This window comes from Pygoscelis adeliae, unplaced genomic scaffold, assembly GCF_000699105.1.
Source record: "Pygoscelis adeliae isolate BGI_AS28 unplaced genomic scaffold, ASM69910v1 Scaffold208, whole genome shotgun sequence".
Classification (NCBI taxonomy): Eukaryota; Metazoa; Chordata; class Aves; order Sphenisciformes; family Spheniscidae; genus Pygoscelis; species Pygoscelis adeliae.
Genome location: NW_008825290.1, coordinates 543,368 through 557,549, shown reverse-complemented (window position 1 = coordinate 557,549; position 14,182 = coordinate 543,368). Strand labels below are relative to the sequence as shown.

General features: G+C 51.5%; 1 protein-coding gene across 2 annotated transcripts in view; it reads right to left on the bottom strand.

Moving 5' to 3' along the window:
• Nucleotides 1-14,182, bottom strand: part of CHST13 (carbohydrate (chondroitin 4) sulfotransferase 13) — a 55,282-nt gene that overhangs the window by 1,808 nt on the left and 39,292 nt on the right. For both annotated transcript variants that reach the window (XM_009329921.1, XM_009329922.1), the window contains one exon: nucleotides 3,028-3,110. In XM_009329921.1, the coding sequence (XP_009328196.1) occupies nucleotides 3,028-3,093 (66 nt within the window). In that variant the 5' untranslated portion in view covers nucleotides 3,094-3,110. The remainder of the gene's footprint in view (nucleotides 1-3,027; nucleotides 3,111-14,182) is intronic.

The window sequence follows — 14,182 nt, the reverse complement described above, 5'->3', positions numbered from 1 at the left end:
AGAAACGTGGCACGCGAGTGCGGGCATGTACTATGAAAATGGCACGGGTGTGCTGCCAAGGACGGGCAAAGGGAGATGGGTGGAGGAAAATGGTCTTTAACGCTGACGGTCGAACCCTGGCGAGCAGACGGGGAGCTGGAGGAGAGGTGGGGTGGCAGGGCATGATGGAGAGGAGCGAGGCGCTGCTGGAGGTGTTGGGGTGGCCCTTCCCAAGGGTTTTGGGTTTCTTCTCCTGAGGGACTTTTTCCACACAGGCCAGTCCAATGCCTCAGCTCTGGTCCACAGGGAGGTCCTTTTTCTTTATCCCTTTTGATCCTTGTGTCAAGGCCTGGCAGCCGCTGCACTGGCTTCCCAGGAGTCCAGAGCCCCCCGACCCCTGCCCCAGCTGAGCCACCCCTCCAGATTTGCGGATGTGACCTTTCCTGTCATGGTTTTTCATCAGAAATCCCAAAATGTCATTAAAACCTGGGGAAGGAAACCATTTCCAGGAACTCAGAAGGGGAAGGTCCCCTCCTCCTCCTGCCCACTCCTTCTTCATTTTGCTCACGAGGGTTGGGAGGTTTCGTGTTCAACCCCGAGGCCATTGCTGGGAACCTCCAACAGCCTTGTCCAGGCCACGACCGCTAACGGCTTCACCGCCCATTTGCTAACCCGAGGCAGCTCTGACCCCACGGAGCTGTTGCTATAATGCAATGCAATGACCCCCATGCCGCAAGGCGACCGTGACTTCCACTTTGGGGTTGTGAAGACAGTCCCGTCGGCGTCACAGGGCGCCATGGCAAATATCTCTGCAGCCTGCAGAGACGTGACAACCTCAAGGTGAAGGGCAAGGGCAAGCCACCTCGTGGGTCTCTTCATCCTTGCTGCTGACAGCTGTCATCACTTATGCTTGCCAAAGGACACCCTTTGCCAAGCTTCAGGTGCACCCTCACCTCTCTCTGGGGGCCCATAAGGGTTTTTGGGAGGCATTAGAGCCTGGGAGAGGCAGCATTGTGGAGATGGGGCTTTGTAAAGCTCCTGCCAGGAGTTAGGATCCTGAGACAAACTGCCCATCCTGTGGATGATCCAGCAGACCCGTCACCTTCAGAGGGGCACTAACCTCTGGGCAAAAAGCTCCTCCTGCAAGGGATGAACCACACTCATACCCTTTTGGATCTCATTTCCACAAAAGAAATAACCTTGTCCAGGTCACCTTAGCGACCACTTTCTCCAGGAACCTGCATGGACAGTAACCTGAGGCAGGGGCAGGAGAAAGCATCCCCTCCCTGCTCCTTCCAAGAGGGAGATGATAAGGGAAAATACTCAGATAGAGGAAATGCAGGTCAATAGTCTCTAACTGCCACCAAGAGAGGACTTTGACATTGTTGGCTACTTGGATGTGAAGAAGATACAGCACCTAGGGAAGTGATAATCATAGCTGAAGAGGCATTCTCATGGTACACCTCCTTGCGACACAATCAAACATTTCAGCAGAAATTTGTTTGGAGGCTCCCCATCACCTTTTAAAATTGGAAACCCTTTTTGCAACTGCTCAAAAAAAAAAGAGGCATTTTAATAATGTGATTTTTTTTGCAGGTGTTTTTCCCTGCACTTACATCATTCAAAACTATTGGACCAGGGAGATAGACAGACAGACACTGTCTGCAGGCATGGCAACAAATAAATGTGACTACTTTTCAACAGCTGTCCACTGGAATAAGTGCATGTCTTGCAGTTATTTCAGAGCAAAATTGCTCCCTTCATTTCCTTTTCTTTAAAAGCCAGAGAAATTAAGTATCACTTCTAAGGAAATAACACCACGACATTCCAGCAGCATTAGGGTTTGCCGGCATCGTGGCCAAGGAAGTTCACATCTGCCATTTTTCCCAGAGCAAACGTTATTCATCTCCTTATAGACATAAAAGCATCAACCTAGACAGTAACACAGTGTTGCGTATGGAAAAGAGATCTGGCTCTGGCTGCAGCGGGCACTGCCGATGGGCAGTGGGGAGGCAGCAGGGATGGCAGCCAGCTGCAGGGACCACCAGCGTTGCCCTCTGCTTCTTGGGGGCTGCAGAAGTTGACTGCCCTGTGGATGTGCAGAGATGCAGAGCACATTTGGTGGCTGGGGCACGTGGCCATGGCCCAGTCCGTCGCACCGGTTGGAGGGTGGTTTCCTGCAGGGAAGTTGTGGACGAGGATCCCTCTGCAAAGACAAGTCTGGCCGCATGGGGGGAAACTGCCCGCCCAGGGGGGAAATGCAGTAGAAGGAAACAAACGCACCCTTTGCAGCTTCAACCACAAACCCTCCCATTGAGCTGCTAAAGGGCAAGTGAGACACCTTCCCTGGTGCCGGGTCACCAATGTCAGTTGGGCTCCATGCACTGGGGACCGGTGAGAGTGAGTGCCCCCTGCCTCAAGCAGCGACCATTGCTTGTCCTGCAGCAGACCCTTGCACGGACAGGGACCCACTAAGCCCACCTGGAGGGGAGTGTTTCCCTGCCCAGACTGTGCCTGGCTGCCCTTGTCTCAGCAGGTGTAGCTGGCACAGCTCAGGGTGATGGAGAAGACTGAGATGTCCCAGGATTATAAACCCCTCGTGGCTGGGTCCACATATGCATGTACATATATATGTGTGTGTGTGTGTGTGTGTGTGTGTGTATAGCACCCAACACAGAAGCATCTACCGATTATTAGCTCAGAAAGTGCAGCAATGATGCTCTTGCCCTGCTATGATGGCCCAGAGTTGGCTTTGAAGTCCTCAGATGATAGTGAAATCTCCTGGGTTTGCCCAGCTATGGCTCAGCCCACCGCTAATGAAACCATTTGCCCAAGTACCAGCAAGGGCCATAAGCAGTTTTTTATCAACAATTACTCCCCAGGGTGGTGTGGTCTTTTCTTTTGCACACGGCCAGAGGTTCAGGTGCGGGGACCTTGGGGGTGGTTGGAGACAGCGCAGTGGCCCGCACACCAGCGGGGTGGAAGAAGGGGTCAACCCCCAGCGCCCCACTCCCTCTTCACCCTATCTTCCTCTCCCTGTGCCCTTACCTGGTCACTCTCGTATAGGGCCTGGAGTGGGCTGCGACCGGACTTCCCCTGCCAGGTGGATCTCATAACCCCATCTTCTGCAACTGGAAAAGGAGCAAGAAAAATCAGAGAGGTTGGGAGGGGCTGCTTCCCTCCCCCTCTCTGGAGATGCCCAATCTCCATGATAATGGGATGAGGCAATGTCCCCCAAGAAGAGACAAATCTGTTTGGCTCCGAGAGAAGATACTCAAGCAATGCTTGTCCCTCCCTCTTATTTTTTAACAAAACCTGCAGTTTGGGTTCAAAAGGTCCAGACCTAACCTTTAAACAAATAAGAGACCATAAATAAAGATAATGGCTTGTTACAATTTCAAGAGCAACTGGGAACAGTTTGATCCATGTGCATTTGGGAAATGCCACTGTGTGCAGGCTGCATTGGCGAGGGAATGACCCAGGAGGTGACAGGACTCTGACCAGCATTGCCGGCCCCTTGAGGGGCGAGATAGCATTTGTGCTTGGCAGTGATAAGGGGCAGATCCAACACCGGCAGCTCAATGCTGAGTCCCCACAGGCTCAGAGTTTGCATTTCCAGGCTCAGAGACACAGTCATTAATAGACAAATTGGTCAGATGCTCTGTCTGACTGAGAAGTTGTTTCAAGTTCTTATTTGCTATTTATTTTTTTCTTCCCTTCTAAACCAGCAACATCTCCTTGAGTGTTTGAAGCTGAAGACAGCCACCCAAGCAGTACTCGCCCCTCTCCTGCCATGCAGATCGGCTGGTTTCATTTTGGAGGTCTATTTGCAGCAGCGCCAAACCTGAGGCTGGATCTGGCCAGCCATGAATGCAGTGCCGGACACTTAGTCGGTGACAGATGCTCAAGTTCTCATGCTCATAAATCATGTAGGGATGCAACCACCTTCCAGGCTATGAAGCATCTGCTTCAGCTGCCATCCCTCAGCCCCAGGGACCTGTTTCCAGCACAGCGTGGGCAGAACCACTTCGCCTGGATATCCCAAATCTAATGCATGGAGCCAGCCATGACAGGGGTGCAGGCTCTTGCTTGCAGTGACACCTCCAAGCAGCTGTCCCACCTCTCACCCACCCTCTGCTTCTTCTATCTGACCCTCTCCGTTGGCAGAGGATGCCACGACAGTTTTCATATGAGAAGAAGGTTTTAACCATGGGGGCTGTGCAGCCCTGGAGCTGGCTTCCACGGAAAAAATCACACTGTGAGTTTTAAAACGGAAGATGATGTTTTTTCTGAAGGGGATGATAGGACACGTTGTTCGGGAGATTGTGGCCTGGGAGGTTCTTCCAGTCCTCCAAGTTCCTGCTCCTACAGGGACCTTCTAAAATCTCAGAGGGACATACGTGATGGAGGGAAAAGCATCTCTCTCAAACCATTTCTGGCAACATGAAGGTTTCTAATACAGAGGCTTTTTGCACGACAATTTGGGGCTCTGGATCTTTTCGTTCACTGACCATCACCAAACAAAAACAAATTTGTTATACAAGCCCCAGATGGCATCTTTTTAACCAAAACAACCAGAAGGAAAAATCCAAATCCCATCTTCATTTTCATGTGCTTGTATTTTGCTTAAATGAAAACTGGTCCATAGCACAAAGTCACCAGGGTCTAAGCTAAACATTATTCATTCCTGGAGCTGTAATTAGGGGGAAATGACTGCCTGACCTCACAAGATTTCATCAGCAGTGCATGTACACTTGTGCGTTTGTGGGAAATGACACTTCCTGCAGCACTGGATTGATCGAGATGTGACTCAACGAGAAGGTACGGTTTCTTCCTCCATCCCCTGTATCAGTTACTCCACAGGAGGGTGAAACGGCATCTGTGCTAACGAGAGATAAGCGGAGGATCCAACGTACACAGCGCTGAGCTGAGATGCTTGTCCCAGAGGAGCCCCATTTCACATTTCCAGGCTCAGCCCTCCGCAAATGACAGGGAATGAAATCGACCTTGAAAACTCGACTCACTGCAGCTCGAATCTGCAAGCAGAGAGCATTAAACTCCAGTCCTTTCCTGGACGGGGCCGATAAACTCCTGTTCGATTTAAGAGCGTGACCCTGCTGTGGGCTGTCTGCAAGTGTCCTGCACCACAGCAGACACTTGTCCTATATTTAGTAAAAGCAATGCGGAGGCATTTGTTTTCGAGATTAACACGTGTAGCCACCAGAACCTTTCTTACGAGGGACATAAGCAAACCCCGGGTGGTTCAGGCTGACCTGAAGCTGCTAGAAATGCAAATTGCTTGTGCCGGCACTGCACAGGGGAGCGTGGAAAAGCCGTCCCAGGGAAAGGCTTCAGCACCCGGTGGCAGGGTCAGGTCATGGCCTGGGCTGGCTCGGCAGGAGGCTCTTTAGGGTGAACAAAAAGCAAATCTGCAGTAAAGCGGGGAGCGAGCAGAGGTCGGGCAGGTCAGATCTGTGCTCTGACTGCTCTGGGCTGTGCCCTTCAGTGCTGCTGAGGCAGGGGAACAAGCCTGGCCCGGGACTGCTGCACCTCGCATGAATCTTGCCAACAGCCCCAGCAGAAACGTTGCAAAATGGATTTCCTCCAGCCTTTCCCCAGCGCAAGATCTGGCAGAGAACAAGGCGTCTTCTCCGGCTAGCAGCAAACCCCCTGGGATCCCCACTGTGCTCATGCTGTACAGGGTTCCAGAAAAACAGGGGAAGAGAAAAAAAAAAAAGGAAAAAAAGCTGCCAGGCTGCTCCCGTGCGGCTGGAGGAGCCCGGGAGCACTGCGCTGGCAGGGGGAAGATGCCAGCGCTCCACACTCACTGCATCTTGCCAGCTTTTGCTCTCCAAAGCGATGACACCATCTCCTGCCCAGGGCGCTCGCCAAACCCTTCAGAGCAAATGTCTGGCCCAATGGCAGGTTTTTACAAGGCTCCGACTGCAGGAAGTCTCCCCCATTAGAAACCGTCTGCTCGTGGTACATGTGGCGTCCCGAGGAGAAAAGCAAACGGGCTCCTGGCTGGGCCATGAGGATGACTTTTGAAGACAGTGTTAAACCCTGCGGCAGAGGGGGAGATGCAGCAGCTGCAACTGTGTGCGGCTCCGCACAGCACCATGCCGGCACCGGTGCATGTGGAGGGCAGCAGCTGATCCCTGTGCCCCGTGGGACCAAAGCGTCCATCCTCTTCAGGGCTGGGGTCAGAGCGGCTGCAAATGCCTGCGGCCGGCAGTGTGCGCTCGAACGGAGACAAGTCCGGGCCACCTGTGCCCAAAGCATCCCCAAAACATCTGGGATCGCCCAGTAAAGCAACATTGGCCGTCACAGCGGTAGGCATGCCAGGGCTGCAGCATCCTGCCTGAGCCAGCGGGAGGCTGTAGACAGTGATTTAACAGAGTCGAGCCCCCGCTAAGACCAGGCTTTGCCACCTAACACAGCTCTGCCCCATGACCCCAAGTTGTGGCCATCCCCTGTTCACCATGCCTCAGCCCCAGCACCTGCAATGTCTCTGCTGATGCACTCCTCTCCCAGTCCTCCCCCCTGTCGCCAGACCCTGGGTCCTCATCATGCAGCTCTAGGAACACAGCTCATCCCTAATTTGAACACAAAACCCCACCTCCCCGGCTGCTCCATCCCAACCACCTCATCATGCAATTCCACAGCGTGCTCCCATCCTGGGGTCTCTCCCCACCCTGTCCCCTAATTGCTGTCCCCATCCTGTCCTTGCCTTCACCACCTACCCAGGCAGGCAATGGCCCACCTTAGAAAGGCTGAGCTCAAGGGCCTCCACAGCTGGCTGAACTGCACAGCTGGAGAGGAAACCAAACATGGAAGGGGAGCCGGGAAAAGGCTCGATTCTCGATCTGTGCCTGTTTCTTCCATCGATCTGGGATACAGCCTGGACTGTGAGGAGGTGGAGGGAAGAAGAGGGCACATGGGCAATGGCATTTACACATCCCTCTTCTTCCACTTGTTCATGCTGAGAGTGAATCAATCACCCCATCCCGTGTATGTTGGCTTACCCATCCCTGGGATGCTCCTGGGACTCCAAGAAGTTTGAGAAGGCCAAGGAATACTGAAATATATGACAGTGTTGAGGAGGGAGTATCATCAGAATAAATTAATGGTTCGTGCTGTGTTTTGGCACCATGGCACTGAGTACAGCAGGATCTTCCATCATGGGGGAGCTGCCAAGATCTTTTCATCCTGGCTTTCCTCCTGACTTTATAGCTCATTACTGAGGTTCCCAGATTCCACCACATGCAGTGGTAATCCTCGGAAATTTAGCATTGCCGCAATTGCATCCGAAAGCAGGGACGTCACTTAGCCAAGGTATATCAAGTTTCTAAAGGGGAGAAAACATCAACCCTTGGCAACTGCTGCATCACCATTTGGATAACAAGTATCAAGGACAGTGTATGTCCGTGATCCACGGACAAAATGTTTGTCATTGAGACGGGCAGAAGGAAATACCACATTTGTCCTTTGCTGCATCTTCAAAGGATGAGGCAAGAGAATAGGAGTGATTTAGAGCAAGAGACCGAAAACCCCATGCTACGGCAGTAACATTGACCAGAAATCACTGAATGAGATGAGCCTGAAAGGGAGCTCAGGCACGTTTTGGAATCTCCTGTGCTACAAGTGCTTCCAGTCTTTCCTTCAGAGCTCAAAAAGGCAACGCGCTCCCTCCCTCCTTTCCCCCCTACAGCCCAGATTTTAGTGCTGTCCCATCAAAACCAAAGCTATTCTCCTGCAGCGGTGTGACATCAATACCGCAGCAGGATCTCGGGTTTCAATGACTTGCCAGCTCTCTTTGGAAAAGGGAATAGATTTTAAAGCTGTGAATATTTAGGTGTACTAGCTGATTGCGAAGACAGCCAGACGTGTGAGGTGAGGGAAAGACTAGATCATGCCCATCCCAGACTTCTGGAAGCACCAGTGAAAGAATTTGCTGTTTTGGCTGCAGAGACTCTTAATTACGGAGGGAGGTTCTCTGCAACCACAACAGCAAATCCAGCGCCTGAATTGAAGAGTTTGGCTAGAAGACAGGATTCAGGCAGCGACAAGCCTGCTAGGCTGACATCAGCATTTCCAAGGCTTTAGAAAACAGTCTGAAGGAAAGAAAACAATTAAAAGATGTGGGTGCGACTGAACAGGGGAATAAAATCAACACGGCATTTACTAAGCGCAGCTTATATCCATGCAACCTCATCTGTCAATAAAATAAGCCTTTTCTGTAGATCAATTCTATGTGGTAGATCTTTACCCAGATATACGTAATGCATGAGATATGACATACCACAAGAAATAAGTACTGCAAACAGAGAAGATGAAGTTTAAAAGGTGAACTGTAAGGTACACAAGCAACTGGAAAGCAGGCGGCATTTAAATGGGAAATAATGGGCAGAGGCAGATTTCTAGTAAAATATCTCTAAGATTGGCTTCGGGAATGAATTGACATAAAAATAGAAAGATACTGATGATGGACAAAGCATTGAGAAAGGCTGCCATGGCAGGGAGAGATTGAAACACCGAACAGGGAAACTAAAGCTTTGTCCTGGACCAGGGGAGTGGAAATGCAACAGAATTTAATTTCACAATGTTGGAATTCAGCAGTTTCTGCTACTTTGCTGCTGGTAGTGGCAGGAGGTCCCAGGTGCATTAGTTCTGGGCTATCAGCTGCTAGCGTGACAGTCATAAAAAAGGCAAATGAAGTCCTGAAACATATCAGGTGAGGTATTAGCCATAGCAGCAAAAAAAGCATGAATACTATTATCCATAGCATTGGCGACCCTCACCTGCAGCACTGACAGCTCTGCTCTCCTGGGACCAAGGCAGATCCAGAGCTGCTCAGAAGGGCTGCGAAGCGACCGGGTGACCCCAGGACTTGCTGCCGCATGGGAGGCTGCAAGGGCTGGATGTGTGTATGAGCTGAGCCGCGATGTGATTGTCCCCTGGGAACGGGCAAGCAGAGAGGGACTGGGGGTGTTTCACATGCAGGACATCTTCATGCCCGCTTGCTCAGGTGCCAGAAGGGAAGAGGTTTAGAAACCCCAAATCAGTGGGAGTCTGGTGAAGATGCAGCAGGAGGAATCTCAACTCCTTTTGTGCTGGAGGATGGAGCTTTCAGGCATTTTCCAGGCTGGACTCTGGGGCCACAAAGAGCCAAAAGCTCCACTCATGGTCTCCAATAAGAAACACCAGAGAGGGTTAAAACCTGGAGATTCGGTGGTCTCCAGCCAAGGGAAGTGAAGAGAGAGCACCTGTGCTTGCACGTGAGTGTGCACCCCAGAGGCCCCAAGGAGCTAATCCCGACCCCACCACTGTCTCCCTGCTGCTGTCTCACAGCCCCAGATTCGCTTCCTGTTGTGTCTGCGCAAAGCCTAAAAAAAGAGAAAAAATAATTGTGGTGCCCGGCCACCTGAAATGATCAGTCTGAGTGTTAATTACAGCCTGCGACTCCCAGTGGGTGAGTGGGATAGGTGCTTGTGTGTACCGTAGGAAGACCCAGCTCTCAGGGCAGCCCCTCTTGGGGGCATCTGAGAGATGCTCTGTCTCAGGCCAAAAAAAAGCTCTGAACTTGAGGGAGGGGGGGTGTGAATCCATCACATTTGTGATGGATTAGCCATAGCAGCAAATCCACATTTGTGATGGATTCTGGATTTGAACATAGGAAATGGTATTGGTGACACGAATTAACTGCCTGGCATACGTGGCACATGCATAGCTGTGCAGCTGAACTGTATTTATAGGATAAAGAGTTTATGGTGGGAAACAAATAAGAACAATATTACCACTTTATATCGAAAGGGGAAACAACACCTGGCGCTCTCTAGTGTAAAGAGATCAGCACTTGTCTAAAGTCAGTCACTGGAAGACCCAGAAATCAGGACCTGGATCTCTTTGTGGGCACAGCAATGAGCTTTTCCAGACTTTGCTGTTTTTGACTCTTCTCCGGCACCTGTCATGGGTGATGAATGAGTGCTTCGGTCCTACCAGGGATGGCTCACTCGTCCCTGACTGTAGAAACGCAGCCCCACTTCGTGAAGACAAGCTCCTCGCTATTAAAATAACTGCACCCAAGAGACACGGAGAAGGATCCTGCCATCTAATTGAAGAAATGATATTGAGACTGCGTTATTCAAAGCCAAATCCTAGCTGCAGCCACTGGCTGCTGAATCTATCTCATTTTCGATTTTAACATCCAAGAGGAAAAAAAAAAGAGAGAGGAAAAAAAAAAAAGAAATAGGGCTTGACAGCAGCAGTGATAGATCCAGACAGTTCCTGCAGTCTGAGCTCAGTTTTCCCTCCCGGTTTGATAGCAAAGCCTGGGACCCACTGCCCAGTTGGCGGCTGGACACGTCAACTGTGTGAGGATGGTCCAGGGCACAGAGGCCAAGAAATCACACGTGGAAGCAGCAGTTGAACCCCCGGGCAGTGGCCTGTGCTCTGTGTGAAGAGCTGCCCTGCCTGGAATGATCAGAGCTATTGGGTCGAACAGTGCTGGTCTCAAGGAAGCAAAGTTTAAGTCTAGGAAGTTCTGGCTTTTATGCTTGGGCTTGTACTGGTGGAGAACACATTTGCTGTGGGGTTGTTTTTGTTGTTTTTTTTAAAAGATACTTTTCAAAATGAGGGTGATGTGGGATCCCAAACACCAAAATCCCCCACCAAACTCCAGACCCAACAACTTAACACTGCTGAAGGTAGTGACCTCCGTTTGACAGAGAAGAGGACCAAATTAGCGACCGTTTGCTTTCTTTGCATTCTGCATTCAGCTGTGAAAAAGTGTGGTAATTCTGGCATTCACATCCTTACGTATCTTCAGAGCTAAGGGAGCACCTTGGGGAACTAAAACCAACACCCATTCCTGTTTTTATTCTTACAGGAAGGTTCTGATTTGGGAATGCGAATTTTCGGCTTCAGCAAAGAGGCAAATCCAATCTACTTAGATTCCTGCAACTGCTCGTTTCTACTGCATCTAAAAAGCTGGGGATATAGACAAGAGAGGCTGAATTAAAATGCTAGAGAAGAAAGGAAAAGAAGTCTAACAGAGCCACATGCTTGATTTGCTTAAATGCATCCTTCAGCTTTGTGAATTCAGACACAACCACCGCTGGGGAGCTGCAAGTAAAATGAGAAGCAGGAGATGTAACTGACTGGGCTTCATCCAGGTGTTTGCTCCCAGAACCACCTCAGTGGCTTGATGAATTGCCCTGAAAAACTCACGTCTGCTCGAGCATCTTCTCTGCCAAGGCTGAAGATCCCCCACATGCAATGGTGATGTGGGGAGGCAAGGGGGGGGGACATGGCTGCTGTGTGAGGCCACATGATGAGGGGGCGACCACAACGCAAGAGTGCAGCAAGATGTGTCCTCTAGCATGGCCTCGCAGCACCTCGCTGTCTGCTCAGCCGGCAGCGCCTGCTTGATTTGCTGTTCTTAAAGACGGTAAACAGACAGCAGCCCTTGTCCCCTGTCACACTGCTGTGTCACACTGGCAGCTACCTCCAACGGGTTAGGTGGGACCCTGCCTCTCGCCCTCTTGCAGCACCACTGGGAAAATGTGTATTCCCACGGCTCACAAGGGAAAAGGGAATATCCTAAGTACTTTGGATGCGGGCCACAGGACTTGAGGCCATAGTGTGGGAAATCTGGGGTGGATGGCAAACGCCAGAGACCTGGCTGAGGCTGCACAGGAGAGTGGCAGTGGAAACACGGGAGCAGTACCTCCCGCTGGGGGAGAGCCAAGAGCATCAGTCACAGCTAAGAACACTCATCCCTGAATCTGCAGGACATGACAGGCGCGGTTCTGCCCCCAAAAGTGAAACAATGACACAACAACTGCGTACAAAGATTGCAAGCGCTTGTTCGGCAGTGCAGCCCCAACCACTGCCTTTCCGGGCATGCAGGGGGTTGGCGAGAGAACCAGGGTATGCCCGAGGCATTTCAGACTTGCACGGCAGCCTCTGGACCTCTGCCAAGGGCCTGCAGGAGCCACCAGGGATGAGCAGATTTGGAAGGAGCTCTCTTACCAGGTAGCAGGCCAAGTTTTTTCCTACATCTCCAGAGCTGAGGTTTGTCTGCTAGACAGCTGATGGGTATGTCTCTGCACTTTGTTTACACTCCGGTGGCAGGAGATTGTGCTCCCTGGGCACGCTCAGAGGTAGCGGGCAGCATCCATGCCCCATTCTGGCAGGTACACTTGGCAGCAGAGCACATACAGGACTAAGCATTTTGGGGAGATGGAGCATTTCAAGGTGAACAGCAATATTCAGATGGGCACAAGCAATAGCAAAAAGTAACCAGCCCCATGGAGAACAACCCGAAGATATGTTTTCTGATCTTTCCCCAGGCCTCTCCCATGCACAGCACTGCTCCCCAAGCAGTCGCATTACAGAAAAGGGGAGAGCTCAGACATTGACCTGTGACAGCCCCAGCTGAGCCCACCTCGCACAGCTTCCACATGGTGGACAACAGATCCCTTTGGAGAAAACGCTGTATTTCACCTCTTTTGTTTATCCTGGGGCTGTGCCAGCGAGTGGTGAGCAGGAAGAGTGATGGAGGGGAGCTGGCATCAACTTGCAAAACTCTGTAGCTCTAATATTTACAATACAAACGTATGTTTCTTGTTCCAGACCCACATCCTCTGTAGCTCGGGAAATGCCCCTGTGGCCCCTCCCATCGTTGCCTCTCTTTGCATGGTGTTTTCCTCCCCAGTTATGGCTTGTTCCATCTGTTCTGCCTTGTGACAACGTCCTCTTGCAGAGGCTCAGAACTGACACAGGTGACCATTCGTTCCCATCAGCATATGATCAGTGAGTGACTCCTGTGCAGGAGGTTATGTGGACATGGGCAACAGGTTGCCACCTAACGCAGCCCTGTGCAGTGTGGTCACAGGCAGACCCACCGCCGTCCGCCTCCGATATTAACCCTGCTGACAAACAAGGCAGTAATACATAACCCAACCTATTCCTGACAGCCTGCCCTCTGCTCTGCGGGCCAAGCCTTGCTAAAGGCTGGCTGGCTCTGCATTTCTCTCTGCTGAGGTAGAGGCGGCATAGAGTCTGTCGGAGATGTCTGTCACAGCTCACTTGTTAGGGAAAGGGAATAATCCTCTGTTCTCCATCAGACCTGCCCCTGCCAGCTCCTCTCCCATTGCCTGCAGTAGAGCGACAACCTGGAGCATCCTGGGGAGCAGGAGGACCTTCCCCTCGCTTGCTCCAGAGCATTTTCAGACATTATAGCAAGCCAAGGGGCAGGATACCGCTGAGCTGACTAGCTCGGGATGGCTGTAAGAACTGCACAGGGTGCCCATGCATCTGCACCAGGACTCAACTAACGCCTCGATCCTGTACACTTCTCCCTGGAGGGACGGGCAATGGGAGCATTAGGAACAGGACCTCCAAGGGGAGCCCAAGGTCTGTAGCTGGTTGTACCCCTGCAAGGGTCCTGGAGCAAGTCCTTCCCAGATAACCCAGCCAGGCTAATGTAGCGTATCAGAAGGGCAGGATTAGAGTCACCGTTGTGCTCCTGTTTCCTTGCGCAGGTCAGCAGGCAGGCTGAAACCAGGACAACATCCCTGTCCCCTGCAAAACCACCACATGATTTAATGGCATCCCTCCATGTCACCAGCTGAGCCACAACTCTCAGGCATTGGCACGGGACCTGGAAGCTCAACTGTCCCTCTGAAACCACTGGATAGTGTCTTCTCTCACCAGCACTGCATCCTAACTCTCAGGCTCAGAAACTGCCTCCAGATAGCTTGGGTTTGGGCCATACAACTCTATTTTCAAGCACAGCCACCACCTGGATGTTGTCAGCCCGGTTATCCCCCACAGCAAAGGTCCATCTCCAGCCAGGCGACATCTCTCACAAGGAGCAACACAGCAGCTTGACAGCTGTCACTGGTGTCAGACCCCCAGGAGCACGGACAACCAAAATATGTCTGTTCTCACAGGGATGGGAAGTAAAACACACACATGAGTCTGAAGCTCATCTGCTTGTCCATCAGAGGGATTAACAAAGAGCATTTAATTTCTCTTACCATTACAAGACTGCTGCTATGAGTTTGTGTAAGGCTCAACAGCACCCACACAACATGGTGGGCTGGAAAACACGTACCTGCTCACTTTGGGGCTGAGCAACAGATCATTTTAAGTTCTGGCTCAGGTGGTGCAACACACCCTTGTTTAGAGGTCCTGC